The sequence below is a fragment of the Phaseolus vulgaris genome, chromosome 8, assembly GCF_051622355.1.
Source record: "Phaseolus vulgaris cultivar YP4 chromosome 8, ASM5162235v1, whole genome shotgun sequence".
NCBI lineage: Eukaryota > Viridiplantae > Streptophyta > Magnoliopsida > Fabales > Fabaceae > Phaseolus > Phaseolus vulgaris.
Genome location: NC_143505.1, coordinates 60,806,042 through 60,829,183, shown reverse-complemented (window position 1 = coordinate 60,829,183; position 23,142 = coordinate 60,806,042). Strand labels below are relative to the sequence as shown.

Sequence of the window (23,142 nt, the reverse complement as noted above, 5' to 3'; positions counted from 1 at the left end):
CACCCTTCTGCTTCTTTAATCTTTTGTATTTGGATTGTGTCTTTTAATCGGTTTTTTACACGACACAACACATTAACATCATGTTACTTTCTATCGTTTCACTGTAGTAATAAGATATTAAATAATTTGATTCAAAACATATATTTAAAAATTATGGGTAAAAAGATTTCATTAGATAAATATTTACAAATTTATCAAACCTTTAACAGTCACATTTTTACTCTCTTTTTTTATCGAATCTGCAAAATTCCTTCTAAATGATTTTGCAATTTTGATTTTGTTCAAAGCCTTGCTTACTAACTTTATTTTGATTTTGATTTTGCGAATATTTGGTAAAAATCAAAATAGAAAACTTAAAGAATTAAACATACTTTTTTAAGAAATAATTGGAAAATATATTTATACTAAAAAAACTTCAAAAATATATTTATACTAAAATAAATTTTGAATAATTTTCTTTATATATTTGCTACATGTCCCATTAATGAATATATACTCGTTATATTTATAATTCAATTGCATATTTTTGTGATGTATGTGAACTAGTACTTAAAGGAAACTTCTATTATTTAAGGAGATAAAAATATTACTCTTTAATTATAAACGATGAAATACTGATTGGAAATATTTATTGAGGACCAAAATTTTGATTTGAAAGTTTGGTTGAAATTATTTCCTTTGTACACTTTTGATATCATAATACATACTTGGTTTTATCTTCCCTTTATTGACTTGAAAAAAGGTTCAATTATTAGTTCTTTTTTCTTATTTTCACATCATAACATTTATTTTTCTGAGTATAACGATGACTATGTGCTAGAATACATGTTTCTGTTTATTCTATAATTAGTAAAAAATATTAAAAACAAAAATTAGTAGATAGATTGAAGTACTACGATTGAATGATTATTTTTTTATATTTTTTATTAATATGTATTTTTATATCCTAATTATTAAAATTGATAATTTTTTTTAAAATTATTTTACGATTTTTTACAATAAAATTGTTTTATATTAATATTTATTAATTTTTAAATTTTTTATTTATTTTAATAATTAAGAGATAAAATTTCATTCTATTAGTAAAAATTCTAATTTTTTTTATTATAAGCACTGTGGTTGAAGGTTAATTAGGTTTTGAGAATTGTCTAAGGTTTTAAAACATATGATTAGAGTCTTAAATTATTATATTATGAAATAAAGGATGCATGCATGGAAAATTGGAAATGACAAGAGGGCACGTTGTGTGGGGACTTGGTGTCCATATTCACCATTCATTTCATAAAATAATAATAATAATAATAATAATAATAATAATAATAATAATAATAATAATAATAATAATAATAATAATAATAATGCACTATCAACATGTCAGGTAAAGTGCAATCATCAAATATTCTTTTCGTTACAAACTCGAATTATAATTATTAAATATTTTAAATATATGACAACAATCATCCTCAAGAAAAATAATACAAAGTATTTTAGAAGTTGTTGTGAAAGAATAATATTCATGACTCACCAAGAATAATATTTTTAAAAAATTGCTGGTAGTTACATTTTTTTCAGCAGTATATATATATATATATATATATATATATATTGTGGATATTCACACTCACTCGTAGGACACTCGTAAAAACATATAGTATTTAATTTAAAAAATATTTATTAAATTTCTGACAATTTTAATACGGATCTAACGTAATTTAAAAAAAAATACATTAATTTTTATTATAATTATAAAAAGAAAGAACAAATCTTTTGAAGCTATGAAAAAAAAATTATTGTCAATTCATACAATTCATAATTATATAATGTATATATATCTGTATTTCCATGTCTACATTTTAAAGATTATACATATCTCCGTGTCCGTGTCATATTAGTGTCTCTCTCAGCATTTATGCTACATAGACATAATGGAACTTCTACACTTTTTTTTAACCACAATCTGTTAAAACTGATGCACAATAAGTATAAGTAGATGTCATAAAATGAGGTAGAACTAACCGAATGTGTGAAATGTAAAATTTAAGAGTTCAGATAAGCACAAGTATGATGCAATTATTATTGAATTTCAACTGGTAAAAACACCATAAAAAATCTCGACTTTCATAATGCTAGAGTCTTATTTTAGAAGTATATGGATTTAATTAAAGATTTTTTATTTTGCAAATTTCAAAAGCCAATATATAAAAGAAAAGTGCTCTCAGTTCAACCTTTTTCACATTGAAGAGATAATATTTTTCTGTTCTTATAAAAATTAGAAAAAGATACCAAAAAAACTTGCTTTTTTAATTTGTTTCAGAAATAAAGTTTCATTCTGAGTAGTGGAAAAGCAGCACACGTGACAGAGTGAAAGAAGGGAATGGTTGTTCTGAATTTAATGGAAATGAAAGGTCACTCACTCATGCACCGTGACAGTATCTTCTCTTCTGCCCCCACTGTTTTATGTTTTGCTTTCTTTTTGTTTTCTAGCTCTGCTTCTTCTAAGAGATCAATATTACAGAGAATATAATAAGCTAAGTGATAGCCACTGCATGTGCATCAATAATTAATTACAATTGAACAAGATATTTTGTAAGGTCAATTTTATCACCTACCCTATTCGTTTCCAGCAGTTTCTAGACCATTAACTAAAAGAGTAGGACACATTTTATACCAGACAAAGACTAGACGGTCTTAAAGGACTAAACAGTCTTAGATATATAACATTCAAGGTGATTAAGAATAAGTGTATCATTAAGGACTAGAGGGTCTTAGATATATAACATTCAAGATGGTTAAGAATAAGTGTATCCTTAACCAGTGTGTAAGATATCCCTCTCTACATATGATCATAATTTTGTTCTAATCGATAAAGATAAACGACCTATTTACTATATACCATCGGGCTAAGCCCATAACCCTACACGTTCTATTTCCCTAACCTCCCTCCACAATACACTTTGCCATTCTTTTTCATGACATCACTTTCTAAGGTTTCATATGAATGAATAAATTAAAACTACTTCGTTGAACAAAGAGTATTTTAGTATAGCTTCAAGAAAGAAATATAGAATACTTCAAATGCAGAATTATTTTATATATATAAAAGACAATGTACAGCTCTACAACAGAATTTATGGCAATGTCCATCTTCAACCTCCATTATGCACAAGCCTTGATGAATTACCAAACACTTGCTAACAGGAAGTTACAAAACTATGGATTTTCAGCATCTAAAGAACTGGTCTCGTTGATCTTTGGTGGCAATTCCCTATTTAACAATTAACCATAGCATCGAATTGGATCATTGCAACCTTTAGCAGAAGATTGCCTAAAACCAAACCGACCCCCTTTCTCGAGGTACTGTTGGTGGTACTCCTCTGCTCTGTAGAACTTCTTGGCAGGAAGAATCTCAGTAACAATCTTCCTGTTCAACTGCTTCTGCTGTTGTTCCAAGGACTCCCTGGCAGCCTTCTCTTGCTCGGCAGTGTAGTAGTATATTCCAGATCTGTACTGTGATCCCACATCATTTCCCTGCAGCAGGACAAGATCAAATGGTAACTAAGTGCTTAAGCACCAGAATGTTCAATTCATGTGTGTGCAGTTGCATGTCATAAGTAGTTACCGTATTTTTGAAAGTTCATGTATGCGTGGATTTGGATGAAAGAGTGAATTCAAGAAACAAATGTATGCATGCATACTGAAAGGGAAGATTTGAACATGAATAAAAATATATTGAAAGGGGAGACGGAACAGTTCTAACTTGAACAGAAGAAACAAGGGGTAAGATAAAAATGAAATTATAGGTCATTCTGAAGACCATCATAAGATACTCAAAGTTCAACAAGTGAAGAAGTTGAAACCAGTTCATCACCGCATGAAAACAAAGCAAAAACTAGCCTTTAATGAAGTTTTAACAGAAACTGGTAAATAAAGTAGAAATTTGTTAACTAAGTCATGGATGGTTTGTTTTTATTTTTACTAAAATGGTAAGATATCATAAGTGAACTAATGATTTATTTTTACCAATCCATTTGAAACCAACTCAACTTATCCAATCCGTCCATTTTACACCCTCAGTATACACATCCCACAAAGAGCAAATAGAAGGTTACAACTGCCTAAACAACTATTACAAAGAGACCTCTGGAATTTTATTTGACCCATATTAGAACAGAATTTACAAAACAAGACTCAACTAGATATCAAAACATAAACGTATCTGTTAAATACAGGCAAGATGGCAACACTGAGAGAACCAATATTACTGTCGACAAATCAACCATGGAATCAGAGAAGTGTTGGGAAGACATTTTCATTGGCAATGCACAAAGTCCACACTTATTCAAATCAGCAAAGTCTAGATATATCAATCAGAAACCACTTTGTCTACCTCAATTTAACATGACATGGTTCATAACACAACCAAAAACTTTATATATACCTGTCTATTCAGAGTAGTAGGATCATGTCTAGCCCAGAACAAATCAAGCAGAGACTCATAGTTACAATTTTTGGGATCATATTGAATCCTTACAACCTCTGAGTGGCTTGTGGTCCCCGAACACACATCCTCATAGGCTGGATTATGCACAAGCCCCTGGGTGTAACCAACCTCTGTCTTGGTCACCCCAGGCACCCTTTGGAAGGCCAACTCAACACCCCAAAAACAGCCAGCGCCAAACTGGGCAAACTGCTGGCCCGGTGCTGGTATGTCATCATCTGGACCCTGAGGAATGGATGAATCCATGTTCTCTGGTGCCCTTGCGCTGCCAAATCCAAGTCTGTTCAGTAGGTTCATGGAGGGCCTGCTCGCAGCAATGCTTGGACGAGTTTGGGAAAGTAAGCAAGAGCGCTTGACAGAAAACCTAGAAAGTGAGGGCAGGAACTTGGTTTTGGAAGGACTGGAGAGGGAAGAAGAAACAAACACTGAAAGGGAAGTGGATGTGGTGGTGTAGCTGCTGCTGATTGCTGTTAAGCATTTTAGTAACATGAGAATCCTTTTCTAGAAGAAATAACCAATTCACAAATGCTCTTGTATATGTGAAAGAAACAAAAGAGTCACCAAATCAGGATGCCAAAACCGCATTTACAAATTTCAACAAATAATCAAAAGCTTAAAAGTTAATTTTGAATCACTTATGCTGATCCATATGGTGGTGCTATATTCTATTAATACAGAACATGGCACCTGTATATTAGAAATGAATTTTTTTTTACCATGATCAAGGATCATATAAACTAATAAAACAATGATTTTCTAGCACAACTATTCGCATGAAAGACAAATCACATACATTATACCATCCACCATACGTACATATTGAGTGAGAGCACAAATTTTTTATAGGAACGAAAAGGGAAAATACAGTGGATACCTTTTACTTGAACAAATACTTTCTGCTGTCATTTTGAATTCTTACACATAATTACAAAAATAACATCTAATATTTACTTTGTTCCCTCTCAAGGATCTGAGCTAGGACCAAATATAACTAGCTGAGCATCGAAATCTAAGACCTTTAAAATTATGAAAATAAAAAATCGAATACAGAAAACATTTTTTCAAGACTCAAACCAAACTAAACCTCCCACTACTATATGTTCATGTCCTAATCACATATACTCCTCCTAAACTTTAGGGATGCTTTTCTTATATCTGTATGTACGTGTATACCCCCAAGAATGGACCACAAAGACTCATATACAACTGTGCCTACTGTTCAATTGATTTAACACTTGAAGTTGCCACTTCATTCTATTCAAATTAAAAAATTAACTGAAACTTTTTTCTTTCATGCATGTAGATAAGAACAAGTCTTACTCACGAAACAAAGAAGTTATTTATGGTTTAACTATTAGCACTCACTTGGGGGAAGAAAAAGAGACATACACAGTGCTATAATAAGCTTCTTATTGCATAGAATTTTCCGACAGGCTAGCTGAACAACAAATGGAAATTCGTATTGGGTCAAACATTGTGCTAACAAATAAATATTATATCTTCTTCAAGCTCCAATGCTTCACAGAAATTGGGAATTGCAACATAGTCACTTAAAATACATAGGAAAATAAAACCAAACTCACATGGCCCAGAATTTTAAATAGAATTGGGAACATGAACATGAAAGAAATATGCCCACCAAATAGTAAATTAAATGAAATCCAATATCAACCCATACATACCTGCTCCACAAATTCTCATCTTCAACCCTTCAACAAATTACATGAATCAATCTCCAAACAATAACAACAACAATAAAGATAACTTTTTTAACACTAAAATGAAATATTTAACAGAAATAAAGAGAACCCACAATCCCCTTTTTTCTTAAAGATTAAAGGGTAAGGGGAGAGATATTTTTGAGAAACAACTAATTTAGAGAATGGAAAACAGAGAAGAAAAAAACGCACCCAAGTGAGAGCAGAAGAGAGAGGAATTGAAAGGTTGCTGAGGATTGAGAAAGAAGATGAGGATTTGATCACTGCAAAAAAGCGAGTCTTGGTGCTGAATCACTCTGCTTTCTCTCTCTCTCTCTCTCTACTCTGGCATCAATGGTAAAAAGACTTAAAACCCCTCCTCAACTGAACACAAAGAACGGCTTAACCCTTTAACGAGTGAAGGGCAAAATAGTCAATTAATATCAAAATCACGTTAAACCCCTTCACGTAGCGTCTAGAATATTACAAAAATTAGTGCATGTAAGAGCTACACGTCATGAAATATCGTTCATATATTTTTTTTTCACGTTTATAGAGAGAAAATGTATAAAGTAAAAAATTGAATAAAGTTAAATATAAAATGAGAGTTTTAAATATATTTACTTTCTATTAAACTAATTAATATATATCGTATATGAAGTTTTCGTTGTCATTGAACCAATTTTATAGTAGAAATTAATATCATAGTTATTAAAAGAATTGCTTTAAGATAAGGTACATTTTTATTTTTATTTTTTCTTTATAATTTGAAATCTAATCATTGAATATGGGTGACGTTTGGTTCTATATGTAAATTATTCTTAATAATGTGCATGAAAGCCAATTATTTAAAATAGTATTTTTCATTGTAGATTAAATATTATTATTGACTATACACTGTAATATAAATAATTTAGTTATTAAAAATTTAAACTGTAAGTTAAAATCAAATAGAGTTTCAACCGATTTGAATGAGGTTATAGGTAAACAAATATTTATTGAAAAAAAAAATAGTTTCTTTAATAAATCATGTATAAATTAATTTATATAAACGTTCCTCATTTATCTTCTCTAAAAACTGGTTTTAACTAACGTATAGTTAAAGTTAAATCATTTTATTTTCTTTTAGCAATGAGTTTTGTTTTTTCATTTGTGTAAAAAAATATTACCTCCTATTCATTTCAGAAGGTACATTTTATATCTTGAAAAACCCATTTTAAAAATTAATGAGTAATGCCCAAATAATTTAGGCAAATCTTTTACACCTAATTTTTTAAATATGCACTCTATACACTTTTAATTTTCCGAAAATGTTCCTTTTGGAAATAAAAATTTAGAATTAAAAAAAATACATTCTGAAAAAATAAATATGGAATAAATTATTGTGTTTCAGGAATCAAATTTTGAAACATTCTGAAAAAGTATTTAAAAATGTATTTAAGGGTTTAGGGTTTAAACTATTTAAAAATATATAGAAATGTATTTTATACACACCTCTTTTATTTAGAACATTTTTATCATTTCATATAAGTTGGATAAAAATTTGAGTGAGGACAGAAAGTAATTGACACCTTGGTAGGCAGATTCTCCTTACAACCAATCAAATATGACAATCAATTGTGTATGTGAAAAGACTAAACTAACCTTAATGAAATGAAAATTAAGATTTTTTTTGTAGTCCCTTAGTTTTTCCTGCACCCAACACACTGCAGTCTCCTTCTTTTTCAATCTTTCTGCCGCTTTCTTCTTTGTGTCGTTTTCCGTTCAGTAGCGACACTTACCTGTGACGAATACCAACCGAACGACGACGTCGATTGTGGTGGTGGTGGTCAGTGAGACGGCATCGTCTGTAACGAAGTTGGACGGTGAGAGAGAACAAAACTACTACGTTCACCTTTACACTAAAACCACCTATGCAGCTCAAACCAACATCAACCAAGTTTCTCTCTGCACCCTACACCTTTTTCAAAATAAAGAAGACAATAGCAGAATTGGGCTTTAAAAAGTTCGTCGGGTGAAGGAAGTAATTGATTGGGTGCATAAAACAATTGCCCTTATGGTATTGAAGTTGGGCACTCTCTGAAAATATTGGATTTGGGCCGTGTCAAACCCATAGGCTTATAAATTTAGCCCAGGATTAAGCCCATTAACTCAAGTGAATAAAAAAATAGTACCAGATGCACCCATTATTTTTTTTTAAAAATTAAATCGTCCTTCGGATTTTCTTAGAGAAAAAGAATTTCAGATCTTAGCGTTAGCGTTTGAAATACATTTTCAGTACGGTGATCATATTCGAAAGACACATCTCAGTTCTGCATTTGCATATCTAAAACTAATTTATTTGTATTATGGATATGGATATCCAGAAGATAAAAGATAAAATAAACATGTTTTGTGCAGGTTTTGGGTGCATATCACAATCAATTAGGGAGATTAAACTTAAAATATTTCTCCAAAAATTATTTTTTTAAAATAAAATCTTTTATGTTAGACATCACTTGCAACTTGATATCCAAGCTAACACCTCAAATAACAACAATTATTTATCATCACATGAAAAAAAATATTATTAAAAAAATAAAAAATACAAAAATACGAAAATTATACCAAAACTCATATGTTTGTTTTTTTTATCATTTACACAATCTTGCCAATACTTTTTAAATTTTATTAATTAATATTTCCTTAAGTCATGCTTAAAAAGAACCGTTATTTGATTATTCAACTTGGAAAAACTTAATCTCAATCCTAAACGTGAAAGGTTGAAAGATTCATAGCCAACAAACTTTTAGAAGTCATAATTAAGACCCTTTTTGAAATAGAGTACACATCTTAATGATCAATCAACATCTGCTACACCCATTGGTTTCTAATGACAATTAAGGAAAATTAATTAGCAGAAGAACCCAATTGTTTTCCTTTCATTAATTTAATATTTTAGCAAGAGATTGCAGCTAACTGCTGCTTAATAAGACTAAACAAGTCAAAAGAGAAGATAGTGGTCAACATTAGACAAGTTAACAAAGATACCTTTAAATTTCATAAACGTTTCAACTTTAGAAATAGGAAGTAACTCATTTGAAGTTAAAGAACAAAACTCATTAACTTAAGAATTTTCACTAAGTTTTCTAAGATTATATACATATATATAAACAAATTTATCCAATCATACTAATTAATATTATCTCATTTTATAATATATATCTTAATTATCCCATCTTTAACGGACTTCTATTCATATGCATGAAATTTAGGCAATTAAAAAAATATGGATATGAAGAGATAAATATTACAAATTAGGAAATTAATTGGAGAATCTCTCCTATGTTGTAGAAAAACATCATCCTAACTAATAATAATAATAATGTTATAAGTAATTTAAAAAAAAATCATAATCCAACTAAATATTTATCTTTAATTTTATAATTATTATTATTTAATTATCTCAAATACTCCTAAAAACATTATATGTTTTTATAAATTTACAATATAATTGAATTCTTATACTAATTAGATTTTTTTTCTTTTAATTTAGTACGTTCAATAGTTTTACATTGGTTAAGAGTTGAGATTTACAATAATTTAAACACAAGTATATTTATCATAACATTCAATTGGTCAATCAACCACTAAAGTAAAGTGACGTTGCTCGTTCAGTACTAGATGACGTTACTTGTTCGGTACTAAGTGACGTTGTTTGTTTGGTACTGGGTGACGTTACTCATTCAGTACCGATCGGTACACTATTATTTCATTATCTCAAATACTCACTAATAAAATGTACACTATAGTTGGATTCATAAACTAATTATATATTTTTTAATCTAATACTCTCAAATTTCAAATAGGAAATACTCCAAATGTCATAATTACTTTTTTAATTATGTTATTTGAAGTAACTTTTGAATTTTTTCTTTCTTTCTTTTTACGTAGTTGTGTACTTTTGGGGAAGAAGAAAATATGTGTAGGATTCCGTATTCTACCTTAATATGAAAGTATGCAAGATTCCTTTAGTTGGCATTTGATTTCAACGTAGTGTCTTTATAGAGTGAATGTTAGGATATGGTCAACTTCATTGCTTTTTTTATATGCTTAAACTTTAAGCACGATTGCATTGCCAATTGTAATACTTATGAGGATTTGACTATTTCCTTGCTTATTATTCAACACAAGCTTCATATGCAATCATGCTTATGATAACCAAAAAAATGCGTTTGGATCACCAAAATAGGATTTGCACGTGAAAGAAAGGTACCCAAACAGCACCTTTACTAACAGATTCCTTTCCCTAATTTGTGTTCACACTTCACATAGCTACTTTCATCTATCTCAAAAATGTCCTCCCATTTATCCTTTTCACACCTAAAACCTACCAACTACTTTAGCTTTATGGCCCCACCATACTTATATTTCATCCATTTTTTTTATAAATATGGTATAATTTAAAATAGATAAATGGTATAAGAAATACAACTTCAGTTCAAATACAATAAAATCTTAAATATATTGAAGTTGTGTCATCCGAAGTTTTGTTACTCAGATATAGTTTATCTATTTATGTTCCTGTTAGAGAGATGAGACCTAGAGAACTATTGAAGTCTTCTTCTCATTCCTTCGGTCGGGCAGGTGACTGGGTGATGAACTGTGATTCTTCTCGTCTTCTTGTTTATCCTTCGGTACTCGGCACTCGGTCGTCGGGCGAATCACTGGATGGTGGGGGTACCTGCGAAGGCACTTCGACGCTCAAGTCAGTAAAGCGGGTGGTCAGCTCTCAGGTAGGTGAACAGTAATAAATGACATACCTTACTCCTTGGGATGCGCGCTATTTATATTATTCTAATGGGCTTACCTTGTTGGGCCCGTTTATCGAGGTGAATACCGCTTAGGGTTGCATTACCTACTTCTTGATGATGGATTAACTTTACTGATCTTGGTTTGAGCGTTAATTGTAATAGGGTTCGGCCATCGGCCAAGTTTCCATGGTGCGGGTCGGCCATCGGCCAAATCCTTGTGGTCTCGGTCGTCTTAGTTAAGTCTTCTAAGGTCTCAGCCTTTCGCCCAAGTCTTCTAAGGTCTTGGCCTCTCGACACAAGTCTCCCAAGGTCTCGGCCTCTCGACCAAGTTTTCTAAGGTCGCAGCCAGGTTCCCCTGGTCTCGGTCAGGTTGATTGGGCATCGGGCAGCCAGGTGGGTCCCGGCCTCGCCCCGTACCGGTACAATTTCAATAATTTTTAACTTTTTTAACGATTTTTGTAGCATCGTAGATCGAGTCTGATAATAAGAGATACGTGGATTGATTAGAGATCATCATAATAAACTAGGCTTTTAGCCTTATTGACTTATGTTTGAGGTTCATCATCGAACAAATTCGTTATTGTGTATAAATAGATCGCCTACTTTCATATTTAAATATTTATGTCGTATCATCGCAAATCAAGAGATTCTAAATAATCAATCTTAAATAGAAGACAATATTTAGATCAATAACAAACTCAAATAGTGAGAAGATAGGGTAGAGATTTTAATATATATATATATAAAAATACACAAGAAGAAAGACACTTACACACTAGCTAAAAGTTTACATATTCTTGATGACACTAAATATTATAGATTTGAGATCGTGAATATTTTTTTTGTCAGAAATAATTTTAATAATCAAAATATAAAATTACACCCATTAGTAAAAGATCCCATTTCATCAAAATATGGAACATTTTGTTCCGATGGGTAGATTCCTAGCCATAGTTCCGTTCACACCTGAAACATTGAATTGAACATTTTCATCAAAATAACACATTTGTTTCATTTGAAGGCTTTGACTTTCTGTTCATGGCTCGCCACGTAACCCAATTCACAAAACTTCGATACACTTCTTTAATTCTTTTCACAATATTAATTCACACAACAAAACTTTATATTAAAATTCAATATCAAGCACTGAAGTAAAATTACAAATTTGCTTCAAAAACATCAATATTAGAGTCAAAGGGGCCCACACCTGTGAAATCCGACGTGGCAATTTTCATTTTCACAGTTATATATATATACACGCGCAATTATAACAGCACCAACCTCTTACCTTTGGATCTTTCTCTCTAAACCTAGAAAAATGGGGAATTGCTTAAGGCGCGAGGGGTACGACACGGAGGAGGAGGAGGCGGAGTGGGAGGATTTTGTGGCGGAGCAGTGTTCCTTCGGCGGTGGTCGGAAAGCGAGGAGGGAGGTGAAGATAAAGATGACAAAGAAGGAGTTGGAGGAATTGGTTGGTAAAGTAGAGTTGAAGGAGTTGAGAGTGGAACAGGTTTTGGCGCAGTTCATGAATCAGTCGCTGGAACGGCCATGGAGACCTGCTCTTCAGAGCATTCCAGAAGATTAATAATGTGCTTAGATCCATCCATGGAGCAGTGAATTGGGCCTCTTCTTCGCTCAATCCTTCCATACACAAATCTCAGGGTTTTTTCTTTTTCTTTTTTCCTTTTTCTATGGGAATCTTGATGTAACTTCAACTTTTTTGCTGTAAATATTTCCTCATTGAGAATCCTCTTTGCCTTTCACTTCTCAAACCTTCTCCAATCTCATTTTCTTATTCATTTTCCTTCTCATGTATTTTCTCTTTTATCAATTTAATACGGTAACTATTTTTGGACCGAATATCTCCTATCAAGTATCTGTATAGTTTTTTTTTTTTTTTTTTACTGTTGTCTGTCTGTCAAGTTCGATAGATGGATACCTACAAAGACACTTCAACTCTCAAGGAATACGATAACTATTCTTGGACCAAGTATTTGTATAGATTTTTTTTTAGTGTTGTCGTCAAGTTCGATTGATGAATATATACCTACAAAAACACTTCAACTCTCAAGTCGAAGGTTGTCACGGAGTTTACTTCTTTTTATATTTTTTCTATTAGACTTTATCCTCTATGAGAATTAGCACAAACCCAATACTCTTTTATCCGTGTTTTATTATTCTTAATTTGTAGTTGACTTTAATCATCATTTGAGTAGAAATAAGCACATAGTCGATGTCTTATCGGTTACTCATCATTCAAATAAAAATGACTGAATGATCGGATGTCTAATCGGTTACTCGTCATTTAGGTGGAATGATCGAATAACCTGATATCTTATAGGTGGAATGATCGAATAGTCTGATATCTTATTGATTATTCGGATAATCGACCTATGGTGGGAAAGTAAGTAATCAATCTTAATAGAAGGTTAATTTGTAATTAATTTTGTTGTATTCATAATGTTTGAGCTGAGAGATCTGGATCAAAAAGCCAGGTTCAATTTTAGTAGAAAGCAACAAGTGTTTGATAAAAGATTGATTGATCATTATTGGTGTTCTCCACCTTGTAGTGGCCAGGGTGGCTACCACTTTGATTCTTCAACTTTGAGTGATGAGTGGCGTGAATGGTTGAGATTCTCTTTCACAATTTGTCACCAAATTGGTGAAGTTTATTCATATTAGTCACACTGATTAGCAGCATCGAAGTGGACGAGATGGGAGATTTGTATTTTATAAAAAGGTGGGTGAGATCTTCGAAAGGCATGAAAATGAAAAATATGTGTTTTCTATTCGTGATAGACTTTGACTATGTTTATACCATTTGCTCCAAAAGCCTCACTCATTATTATAGAAATGTTGTATGGCGTAACGCTATGGGTTGCCTCATTAACAAAACATCACACAGTGATTTGTTTTTATTTTATTAATGGCATTGCTCAAAAATTTTGATTTTAAGAATTTCTTCACCTTGTGGAGTTAAATTTCAAAAGGGATGTTGTTTTGCAACAAACAATGAGAAGCTGTCTATCACTTTCAAGATGCGTTGCCTAATGTTACCCACATATGCTTCATCTTTGAATTGGTAAAACACATTGGTATATATATATATATATATATATATTCTCCATGAAAAATAAGAATAAGATTTTTTTTATCAAAAAAAACGAATGAATAAAAGATTGATATGACACATATGCTAATGCTTTCTGGGTGATCTCAAACTTTGTAATTGTTATCCTGTTAAAAAAAAAGATTGATATTTTTTTATGTATAAAGAATTTACTTGTTACTAATTAAACTTAATTCACGTTGTTCTTTAGATCAACTTTGTTTACTCCAATAGTATCAAAAATCGAATAAATAAGAGGTATTTTAGGGATATTTCAACCCTTACATAAAAGATCTACCTGAAGCTTTTTTCCTCTAACTTCCACATCCTTTACTCATGATATACATTTTCTTAGAAAAATTGACAAACATCATGTAAACCATTGACTCAAGACATTAATCTGAATACGAAAAATATACTCAAGACATTACTTATGACCAAACCTTCAACAATATCAGAATAAATATTTCAATATGATCTATTCTGACACCTCTGAAAATCCTCTTGTTCCTATGTTTCTTACAAAGTTCTGATGTAATTAGGGTGTTTTCTGAATGAAAAGTTGAACCAAATACTATGCATGAGATTGAAGTGTGGGGAAATGGTGTAGTCAAGTAAGATTTGTATTGTTTGAGCTAAGGTTGGAGAAGTAGGTAAGGATAGTTTGGACAGTGCAAAAAGGTTCCAAAAATGATGGGGCAAGCAAATCCATTTGTGGTGAGTATTGAAGTTTGGTGGTTGATCAATCATGAATTGGTGAGAGATTTGTGGATAGAATAACATCTCAAAGTCTGAATTCACATTGCTTACTGCTCCTAACCTAAGTCCTACCACAAGTGTTGTCTTCTACTCTGCCGGCACTACTTCCATCTTTCAAATAAAATATATGGCTATTATCATAACAACATTCAAATTATCCACAATGTCCTCAACTTAAAATACCTATCATTTTAAGATTTTTAAATCAAAAATTATATATATTTAATGTCAAAAATAAATTACATTTTAGCTTCATCTTATAATATTATCTTATTTTACTTAATTGGTGTTTTGTTTATGGTCAAGAAGGTGTGTGGGAGGTCCCTGTTGTAACTTCTATGATTAAATTAATGTTTGAATATTTGATAATTAAAGATAACAAATATTGTTAAACATGTATTTTGATTTGATATTAAATTGATTTATTTTATAAAAATATAAAAAAAATATTTTTTAAATTATTTTTTATTATTGTTAAATAGTTTTTAAATTAGTATCTAATTAGTTACCAATATTTTAACTATCAATTGTTTAAATTTTAAATTTAGTAATTAATTAAATACTAATTTAGAAACTATTTAATAATAATAAAAATTAATTTAAAAATTAAAAAAAATAGTTTCTAAAATAGTCTTTAGTCAATATAACAATTTATTATTTTTTTATATAAAATTAGTTTCTAATTTTATATTTAGTGATTTTTTTTAGTGGATATTAAGGATCATCATTCAAAAATGTATATGAAGATGTAAATTTTTTTAAAAAATAAAAAATGATTTGAAACAATTTTGTGGTGCAATATATTAATATTTCCTCTGGTTTGGTTATGACGTTCTTGTGGCATATATATTGCCTCATCAATACGTCACTCTTTCATATATATATATATATATATATATATATATATATATATATATATATATATATATATATATATCACCATCTTTTGGTTTGCTTTTTAAAAATAAAATTGACTTGCAAATCATTGTCACCAGTGATATTGAAAACAATGTTGCATTTATCTTCTTCTTCTTGCATTATGTAAATAACCAATCACTGCAATTTGCAAATGGATTAATTAAACTATTTTCAAGATTGAAACAAATAAAAACAAATAACACTACACTATGTGATAGTGACCTTCTTTCAAGCTGTTGTGGATTTCTTTTGGGTACATTGCATTATTCATTTTAATATATACTTATATATAATTGACTTTCACAGTAAGTGAATGTCTTTCAATATTTATAAACTATATTTAAAATTAAGGTACATAATTAGAATTTTATAGTATAAGATGAATTTAATTATCGATGATAACATAAAAAATAATTTGAAATAGATAATTGATTAAAAAAGTGAACATGATAACAAAAATTTGAAATGGTCGAAAGAGTGAGTTTGTTTGGATGAAAAAATTTAGAAAACAAAAGTTTACAGAAAAAATTGAATTCGATTTTTTTTATAAGTTCAAATTACTTTATGTATAAGTTAAAAGTAAAAATTTAAATAAATATAGTAATACCTGATCATTATAGACACAGGATGAATATTTTACATACATCTTAGTTTTGATTTTTTTTTAATATTTGTATTTATTGTTTATTTATTTCTTAACTATCGATTTCAAATATTCAGTTATTTGATATTCTATTTAATCTATTAGCTTCTTAAAACTTGAGATTAAAAAAAATATATTCTTAAATTCTTAATAATATTATTTTTTATTTAAAACGATCTTTTCTAGTAAATATATATTTAAAACCTTATAGAAACAAAAAAACATAAATTTCATAAAAATAAATATGCAGTTTTACTTTGAAAGTGAATATGATAAAACTCACTCATCATCCTGTTACCATCCAAGAATTAATCATCATTTTAATCACTGCGTATGGCTTAATTTTTCATTTTTTTTATTAATAAGCCCTAATTTTCTCCCTAATATAAATCGTCATTTGAGATTTCCATTCTTTTTAATAGCTATATAAAGGAAAACAATTGATTTTTTTTTTATAAAAACCTTTACAGGGAAAAAATGTTTTGAAAAAAAAAAAATTGATTACAGATTAGTCAAGAGTCATGAGGGACCAAAACAATAGGAACTAATATTACAACAAGTTGGCACAACAATTCTGATGCAGAAATTATTCAGTTTTACTGTCTGCAACAAAGTAAACTACCTTTCACCAATGAAGCTCATTCAAATCAACAGAGACTACACAAATTTGTATCTCTTTCAAATCAATCCATTGCATCATCTATACTCTTGAAAATTAACATGACCTGTAGCCTGTGCATGCTCCACTGCCTCCTGAAATGTTCACAGAAAAACAACTACTCAGAATCATAAGAATTATTCAGAAACTATACATCAATAATAGAAACTAATTTAGAAACCAATAATTCTTTTAGTCTCTAAAATAGTATATAATTTAGTCAATATAACAACTAATTATTTTTAGTTATTAAAATTAGTTTTTATTTAATGATTTTCTTGTAATGAAAGCATGTGCTACTGAGTATGAGTAGGAATTACCTTCTGGCCAACTACTCCAATTTGGCATACCCCACAGCGCAGAGTGAACTTGGAAGTGTCAGTGTAACTACGTTTCCTGAGAAAGAGTTCCCCTGATATTAGCATAACATAAATTTTGAAAGGAAATAATGGTAGCAGAAATAACTAGCAAAATGACTTCCCTTCCTATTATCCCAGGTTTTAAAATATATGCTTCTAATGGCAGATCAATAGCCCAGCTTTTCACTTAAAAAATGTGCATAATTTCATCTGTATGGTTTGACAATAAAAAATGGTAAATTTTAAGTTTTCAACATCTTAGTCTGTGTATATGGGCATATGAAGTTCAACTTCTCAGCAGCAAATTCAACACTTGTTCTAAATTGAAAAAAAAAATTATTTAAGGAGCACGGGATTTACAAAAATGTCACATTAGTTTCTCTTACTTTATAGTTTTAAGTATGTCACATAAAAACATGAATTGAGGTGAACTTTTGTAGTTATTACTGAGAATAGAAATATTTCCACAATCCAACTTCAAACGCCTCTGATAGTGAAACCTTAATTCTACATGCCCACATAAAAACCTTTTACTTGTATATATAAAGAATCCAAATTTGAAAATTTATGCATTTCAATCATCTGAGGGCTAAAAATGTTCATCTATTTGTTTTAAGAAGGTTCAGTAAGAATTGCAAACTACCTCTGCTGATCCTTCACAAAATTTAGAGCAAGCCTCTCCACAGGTCCAATGCTTCTGTTCATCTGAACCGCAAATATGGTCTGATCAAACTCTTCAGGAGCTTCCTCAACAGGAGACATCTGACTCATACAAGGCGTGATTAATCATCAGGCAACATGAAAAAGAGAATTACATATGTTTTTTTCTCTTTATTGTTTCATGTGCAGTAGATAAAAATATAAATATCATACACATGCAATCTCATGATTCACCACTAATGCACAAAAGATAAGGAATGGATGATTAATAATTTCTGGTATATGAGATTACTCACCACTAGTGCATCATAGTGGAGACCATCATAAATCAGCATCACTCTTTCAGAGTAGTTGCTTTCCTGTCAAAAGTATACACAGAAGGTGAAAATGGAGAGTTTGGTCTCGAGAGGTTGCAAAACTTGAGAGCATAGATTGCATAAAAGTAACTTACCTGGCCATACAAATCACATCGAGTTGTCTGGATATCATATGCTGCAATTTCACGTCCATAATAATCTGCTAATATTGCAAGTTCAATTGCACCTTCAAAAAGGAATATAGAGCTTAATTAGCACATCAAACAAACAAAACGTTGACAGTGCTTTATTGTTAAATTTTGTTACTAGGAGAGTTTGAAATACCCTTTGAAACCCATGTTAAATTCATCAACTACAAATCTATACCCACAAAATTCATATCAAAAGCCTAATTTTGGAAATTTGTTTAAACAAAACAACCAAAATTTATACAATTGTAGCAAAAGCATGTTTGGGTATGCAGATGTTTAAATGAAATTTCCCAGATTTTAATTAAATCTTTATGCCTCGTAACATTTCAGGAAAATAATATATTTTATTCATATACTTCATTATATATTTATGTTAGCAAAGTTTTCCAAAAGCCCAGTTTTTAAATCCACCTAACTTTGTGCAAGTTTCGTCCCCTTCTACATTCCAAATAAATATGAATTCACCACATTTGATGTTAAACACTCATAGACTGACCACAGTATAACACTGAAAGTAGCAGTTCCAACTTGCACAGTAGAAGTTGGTAATCAATTACATTAAACTTTTTATTTAGAACAGCCTTGATGAGGAAGACATAGGCCAACTAACCTCCCCACTTCTCTGAGTCAAGAATCCAGTTACAATATTCTGCATTTGGCTTCCCAAGAAATGCTTCACAATATTTCTGTGGATCACTTGCTACTGTTGCAGCTATAACCTTTTGCATGTTAAATAGTACAAAAATATCAAATTAAAATATGTAAGAAATTATGTAAATAACATACTCAAATTGCATAGATATAAGCCATACGATGGAATAGAAGTTTCATTTCAACTTCACTGATAATTCTTAAATGATAGACTATGTAAATTCATATCTGAAAATACAAATATTTTGCATTAACAAGCTTTTGGTTGCTAGTAATTTCATTGAAAGCATTGAGTGGCACCGCATGGGGATTGACGCGCAATAAAATAGGGGCATGTGAATTGATAATGAAATATGAACATTTACCAGATAAGTTACTTAAGTCCTACGTCAAAAAACAAGAGCTGCTTAAAAATATAGCTGATCCTTGTATTATATTTCAAAGTCGATTTTCTTGTAAAATAAGAATGCTCCAAATGCATTTATTATTCCTAGCTGCATTTGAAAAATCCTTCATGTACTACGCAGATAAAAAAAATGCTATTGGTATAAGGAAAAAACAAACCATTCATATGAAAATATTTAACTCATCCTTGTTAGAGTTTACAAAGAAGAGAAGAAGATTGCAGCAAGAAAATTGTATTTCTCATTCTATTAAATTCTGTTACAACAGATATTATATAGATAAAATTAGCTTGTCCCACAAGTATCAGAAACTAGCTTCTTTCCCTAACAGAAAAAGTTATAGCCAGCTCACTGGATTCAATTAACTGAAAACTAATTGTGTGTTAGGGTTCCAGATAGAAAACTAAGTACAATTGAACTCAACTGAAGTTGGAAAAAAAGCAACTCATTATAACTATTAAGCAACTGGAGTTTGAGATGAATTTTGCTTCTAACTGAATCTTAAAAAAGTGTCAAACATGTTGCACAATGTTTAAATGTTTAATGAAACTGAAAGTTGGTTTGGGTATTCAAAGTGAAAGTTAGTTTGGGTATTCAAAGTGAAAGTTGGTTTGGGTATTCAAAGTGAAAGTTAGTTTGGGTATTCAAAGTGAAAGTTGGTTTGGGTATTCCAGCTGAAAGTTGGTTTGGGTATTCCAGCTGAAAGTTGGTTAGGGCATTCCAACTGAAAGTTGGTTAGGGCATTCCAACTGAAAGTTGGTTAGGGCATTCCAACTGAAAGTTGGTTAGGGCATTCCAACTGAAAGTTGGTTAGGGCATTCCAACAGAAATCCAAACACACTCAGTACAACATTCACAATCCTTTGCATTTACTGCAACTATTTTAGTGATAGGAAAGCCAACTCTGAATCTTAATCAAATGTTTCTAGAAGGAACATTTTACCACGGAAAAACAAATTCAGAACTTGTATTTTGACTTTCTGGTTGCAGAAACTCCTCAAATTAAAACAAGCAAAGTGATAGGAACACCAAACAAATTTCAATTAAGATGGAATGTTGGATGTCGCATTTGAATTGTATAGGATAGCACACTAGCACACTGTATATGATTATCATGAGAAAAGAAAGGATAACATATGATTTTACTTTCTCAAAAAATGTTCTTAGTCCCTATAAAAATTTAATAGGCTCTTAGTTCCCACATGTACCAAGAGGGATGTGATTTTAGTCTCTCCCATCAGAACCTAAAAACATAGTCTCTGATAAAAATGTGGGACCTAAAATTATATTGAATGTGTTGAGTCATATGTTGTCTCATACTAAGAGAATGACACAGTTCAGAGGAACTCTAACTCGTTTGGGTAAAAACTCCTTCCAACCCCATAAAGAAATCCTCGGATTCAGAAACAAGTTCTACGATACGATGTTGATAAAAAGGTGGCAACATGGTCACCGTGGTGGAATTTGTGAAGGGAGGCCACCCACCACCGGTGGCATTGCTACGATATGGTTTCACTAGTCCAAATCTTGAGTTTATTGTGTTTGATACCTAAAGATTTGAAAAATGAGTTTTGTTTTTTAGTAAAATGTCAACTTTAATTTCGAAATTTCTGTTAAAATGGAAGGACTAAACATGGTATTCCTCTTAGTATACTCTGGGACTAAAACTGAAACTCGACATATTGAGGGACCAAAACATATTTTACTCAAAAAATAAGGATAATCTTGAGGCAAAAGTTGACCAGCCAGAAGGGAAGTACCTCTTGCCACTAGAACCAAATTAACAACAACAAAAAACATAGAAAAATGAAGAGTTGGATGATAGGGTGCACAGTACAAATTTCAGACAAATAAAATTAATACGAGGAAAACTACCTGTCGCAAATCAGCAGCTTTCTTCTTGTCATGATCCATTACATACCTGAATCGAGAAACACAATAAAACATAACAAAAGGAATCATTGGTACGAGTAGAACTAACACCAACACAGCATGAAAAAAAAAGAAAAAAAGATTGACTTGCATTGCTTTGCTTACCCAACTGCATTGAAGAGACAACTGTTATCCGAAGGAATAACTCTTCTCACAACAACACCTTCCATGGAGAAGATTGTAGACAACCACCAGCCTGAAAATCAACCACGAAAGAAAGAAATTGAAAATCCAGAAAGCAGCACCGAATGCAAACTCCACTATTTGTATTTCACAAATACCAACAGAGAAAGAACAAAACCTAGAGTTTATTGATTATTAAATTGATAGAAGATGAGTTAGAAATCTGCAAAGAGAGGGAAGGTATTGTGCAAACGGAAATTGTTTGGAATTGGAAAATGGAGATCTATGGTGTGAAAAATGAGAAGGGAATGGGTTGAAGAAGAAGAAGAAGAAGAAGAAGAAGAATACGAACCAAGAAGAAAGCTTTGTGCTTTTTAAGGTGGGTTTGGTATTTTGAAAGAAAAGGTTTGGTTTTTATGCGTGAAAGATGTAACGAAGGTTAGCACCGTTTGGATTGATATGCCATGGCACCGTCCTTTTCCTGAACATGCCCCACTTTCTTCCATGCCCAACACCTTTCAAGCAACACCATCTCTTCCTTATCCCTTAATTTCACACTAATCTATCATTAATTTCACCCTAATCTATCATTATTTTCACTTTCCTAATTTTCTAACTAATCAATCCTTTAATTTTTTAAATTATTAAATTCAATGTATTAAATACCACTTTACTACCACTTTGTATTAAATAAATTGGACGTATTAAAATCACTTTATTAGGAGTAGTGGAAAACAGGCTTGAATGTTCCTACTTCTTAATATGAAGTCTTATATTTTTTTTTATAAGTTATATATATTATTATTTATTATTTTATGTAATATATATAAAAATAAAATAATTAAATATTTGGAACCTCAGTTTAGGTAGGATCCGTCCAGAAAAGGTAATTATGATAAAAGATAAAAAAATATTTTATTTGTTTTGATATTATTCTGAAGATGAAAGATATAATTGTTATAGTTAAAATATGTTATCATATTATTTTGAGATAAAGATATCTTCTAATAATATGCAAGTTAGTTATATATTAATTAATACATGTTTGTTACATATTAATTAATAGTTGTTGTGAATAAAAGAGAAACACTCAAGAATAATGGTGCATGTCCTGGACAGGGTGCTCAGATGCTTTGACCTCAATGCACGGGTGCGTGTAGGTCAGCTCAGTTGTTGGGTCCAAAGGGTGGGTCATGAGTTTAGCCTAGTTATATTGGTAAGCCCGTTAGAAAAGAATATTTTTGTCATATATTAATATAAAGTTATTAGTAGAATATATTTTTAACCTAAAAGATAAATGTGTGTGGTTATTAAGTTATGTAAATACATGCATGTAGTTGTTCGTTGAAAAGATAAAGTTGTTAAATAAGAGACACCGTGAGTAAGGGTGCACCCGTAAACATCCCTACTCTAAGCACATGAAGATAAAT

General features: G+C 30.8%; 3 protein-coding genes across 8 annotated transcripts; 1 reads left to right on the top strand and 2 right to left on the bottom strand.

Annotated features, from left to right (window-relative positions):
- Positions 1 to 3,070: 3,070 nt before the first annotated feature.
- On the bottom strand, positions 3,071 to 6,605 carry LOC137826946 (peptide methionine sulfoxide reductase). Of its 4 annotated transcripts, XM_068633111.2 has the most exons (5): positions 6,409 to 6,511; positions 6,181 to 6,207; positions 5,888 to 5,936; positions 4,439 to 4,965; positions 3,071 to 3,528 (listed from the first exon to the last, which is right to left on the bottom strand). In XM_068633111.2, the coding sequence occupies exons 4-5, from the start codon at positions 4,793 to 4,795 to the stop codon at positions 3,277 to 3,279; spliced, it is 609 nt and encodes a 202-aa protein (XP_068489212.1). In that variant the 5' UTR covers positions 4,796 to 4,965; positions 5,888 to 5,936; positions 6,181 to 6,207; positions 6,409 to 6,511; the 3' UTR covers positions 3,071 to 3,276. The 4 variants fall into 4 exon arrangements, with proteins under 4 accessions (XP_068489212.1, XP_068489209.1, XP_068489210.1 ...); XM_068633108.2 differs by lacking the exon at positions 5,888 to 5,936 and having other exon boundaries at positions 6,409 to 6,605; XM_068633109.2 differs by lacking the exons at positions 5,888 to 5,936; positions 6,181 to 6,207 and having other exon boundaries at positions 6,409 to 6,577.
- Positions 6,606 to 12,261: 5,656 nt separating this feature from the next.
- On the top strand, positions 12,262 to 12,848 carry LOC150025697 (uncharacterized). Its single transcript, XM_090293770.1, has one exon. The coding sequence runs from the start codon at positions 12,307 to 12,309 to the stop codon at positions 12,571 to 12,573; it is 267 nt and encodes an 88-aa protein (XP_090149896.1). The 5' UTR covers positions 12,262 to 12,306; the 3' UTR covers positions 12,574 to 12,848.
- Positions 12,849 to 16,939: 4,091 nt separating this feature from the next.
- LOC137826945 (OTU-like cysteine protease family protein) lies at positions 16,940 to 22,298 on the bottom strand. Of its 3 annotated transcripts, none has more exons than XM_068633106.2 (9): positions 22,065 to 22,298; positions 21,695 to 21,785; positions 21,533 to 21,578; positions 19,213 to 19,321; positions 18,546 to 18,637; positions 18,391 to 18,453; positions 18,078 to 18,196; positions 17,396 to 17,471; positions 16,940 to 17,170 (listed from the first exon to the last, which is right to left on the bottom strand). In XM_068633106.2, exons 2-9 carry the CDS (start codon positions 21,757 to 21,759, stop codon positions 17,114 to 17,116), a joined length of 627 nt encoding a protein of 208 aa, XP_068489207.1. In that variant the 5' UTR covers positions 21,760 to 21,785; positions 22,065 to 22,298; the 3' UTR covers positions 16,940 to 17,113. The 3 variants fall into 3 exon arrangements, with proteins under 3 accessions (XP_068489207.1, XP_068489206.1, XP_068489205.1); XM_068633105.2 differs by having other exon boundaries at positions 21,891 to 22,258; XM_068633104.1 differs by having other exon boundaries at positions 22,159 to 22,253.
- Between the last annotated feature and the right edge of the window lie 844 nt (positions 22,299 to 23,142).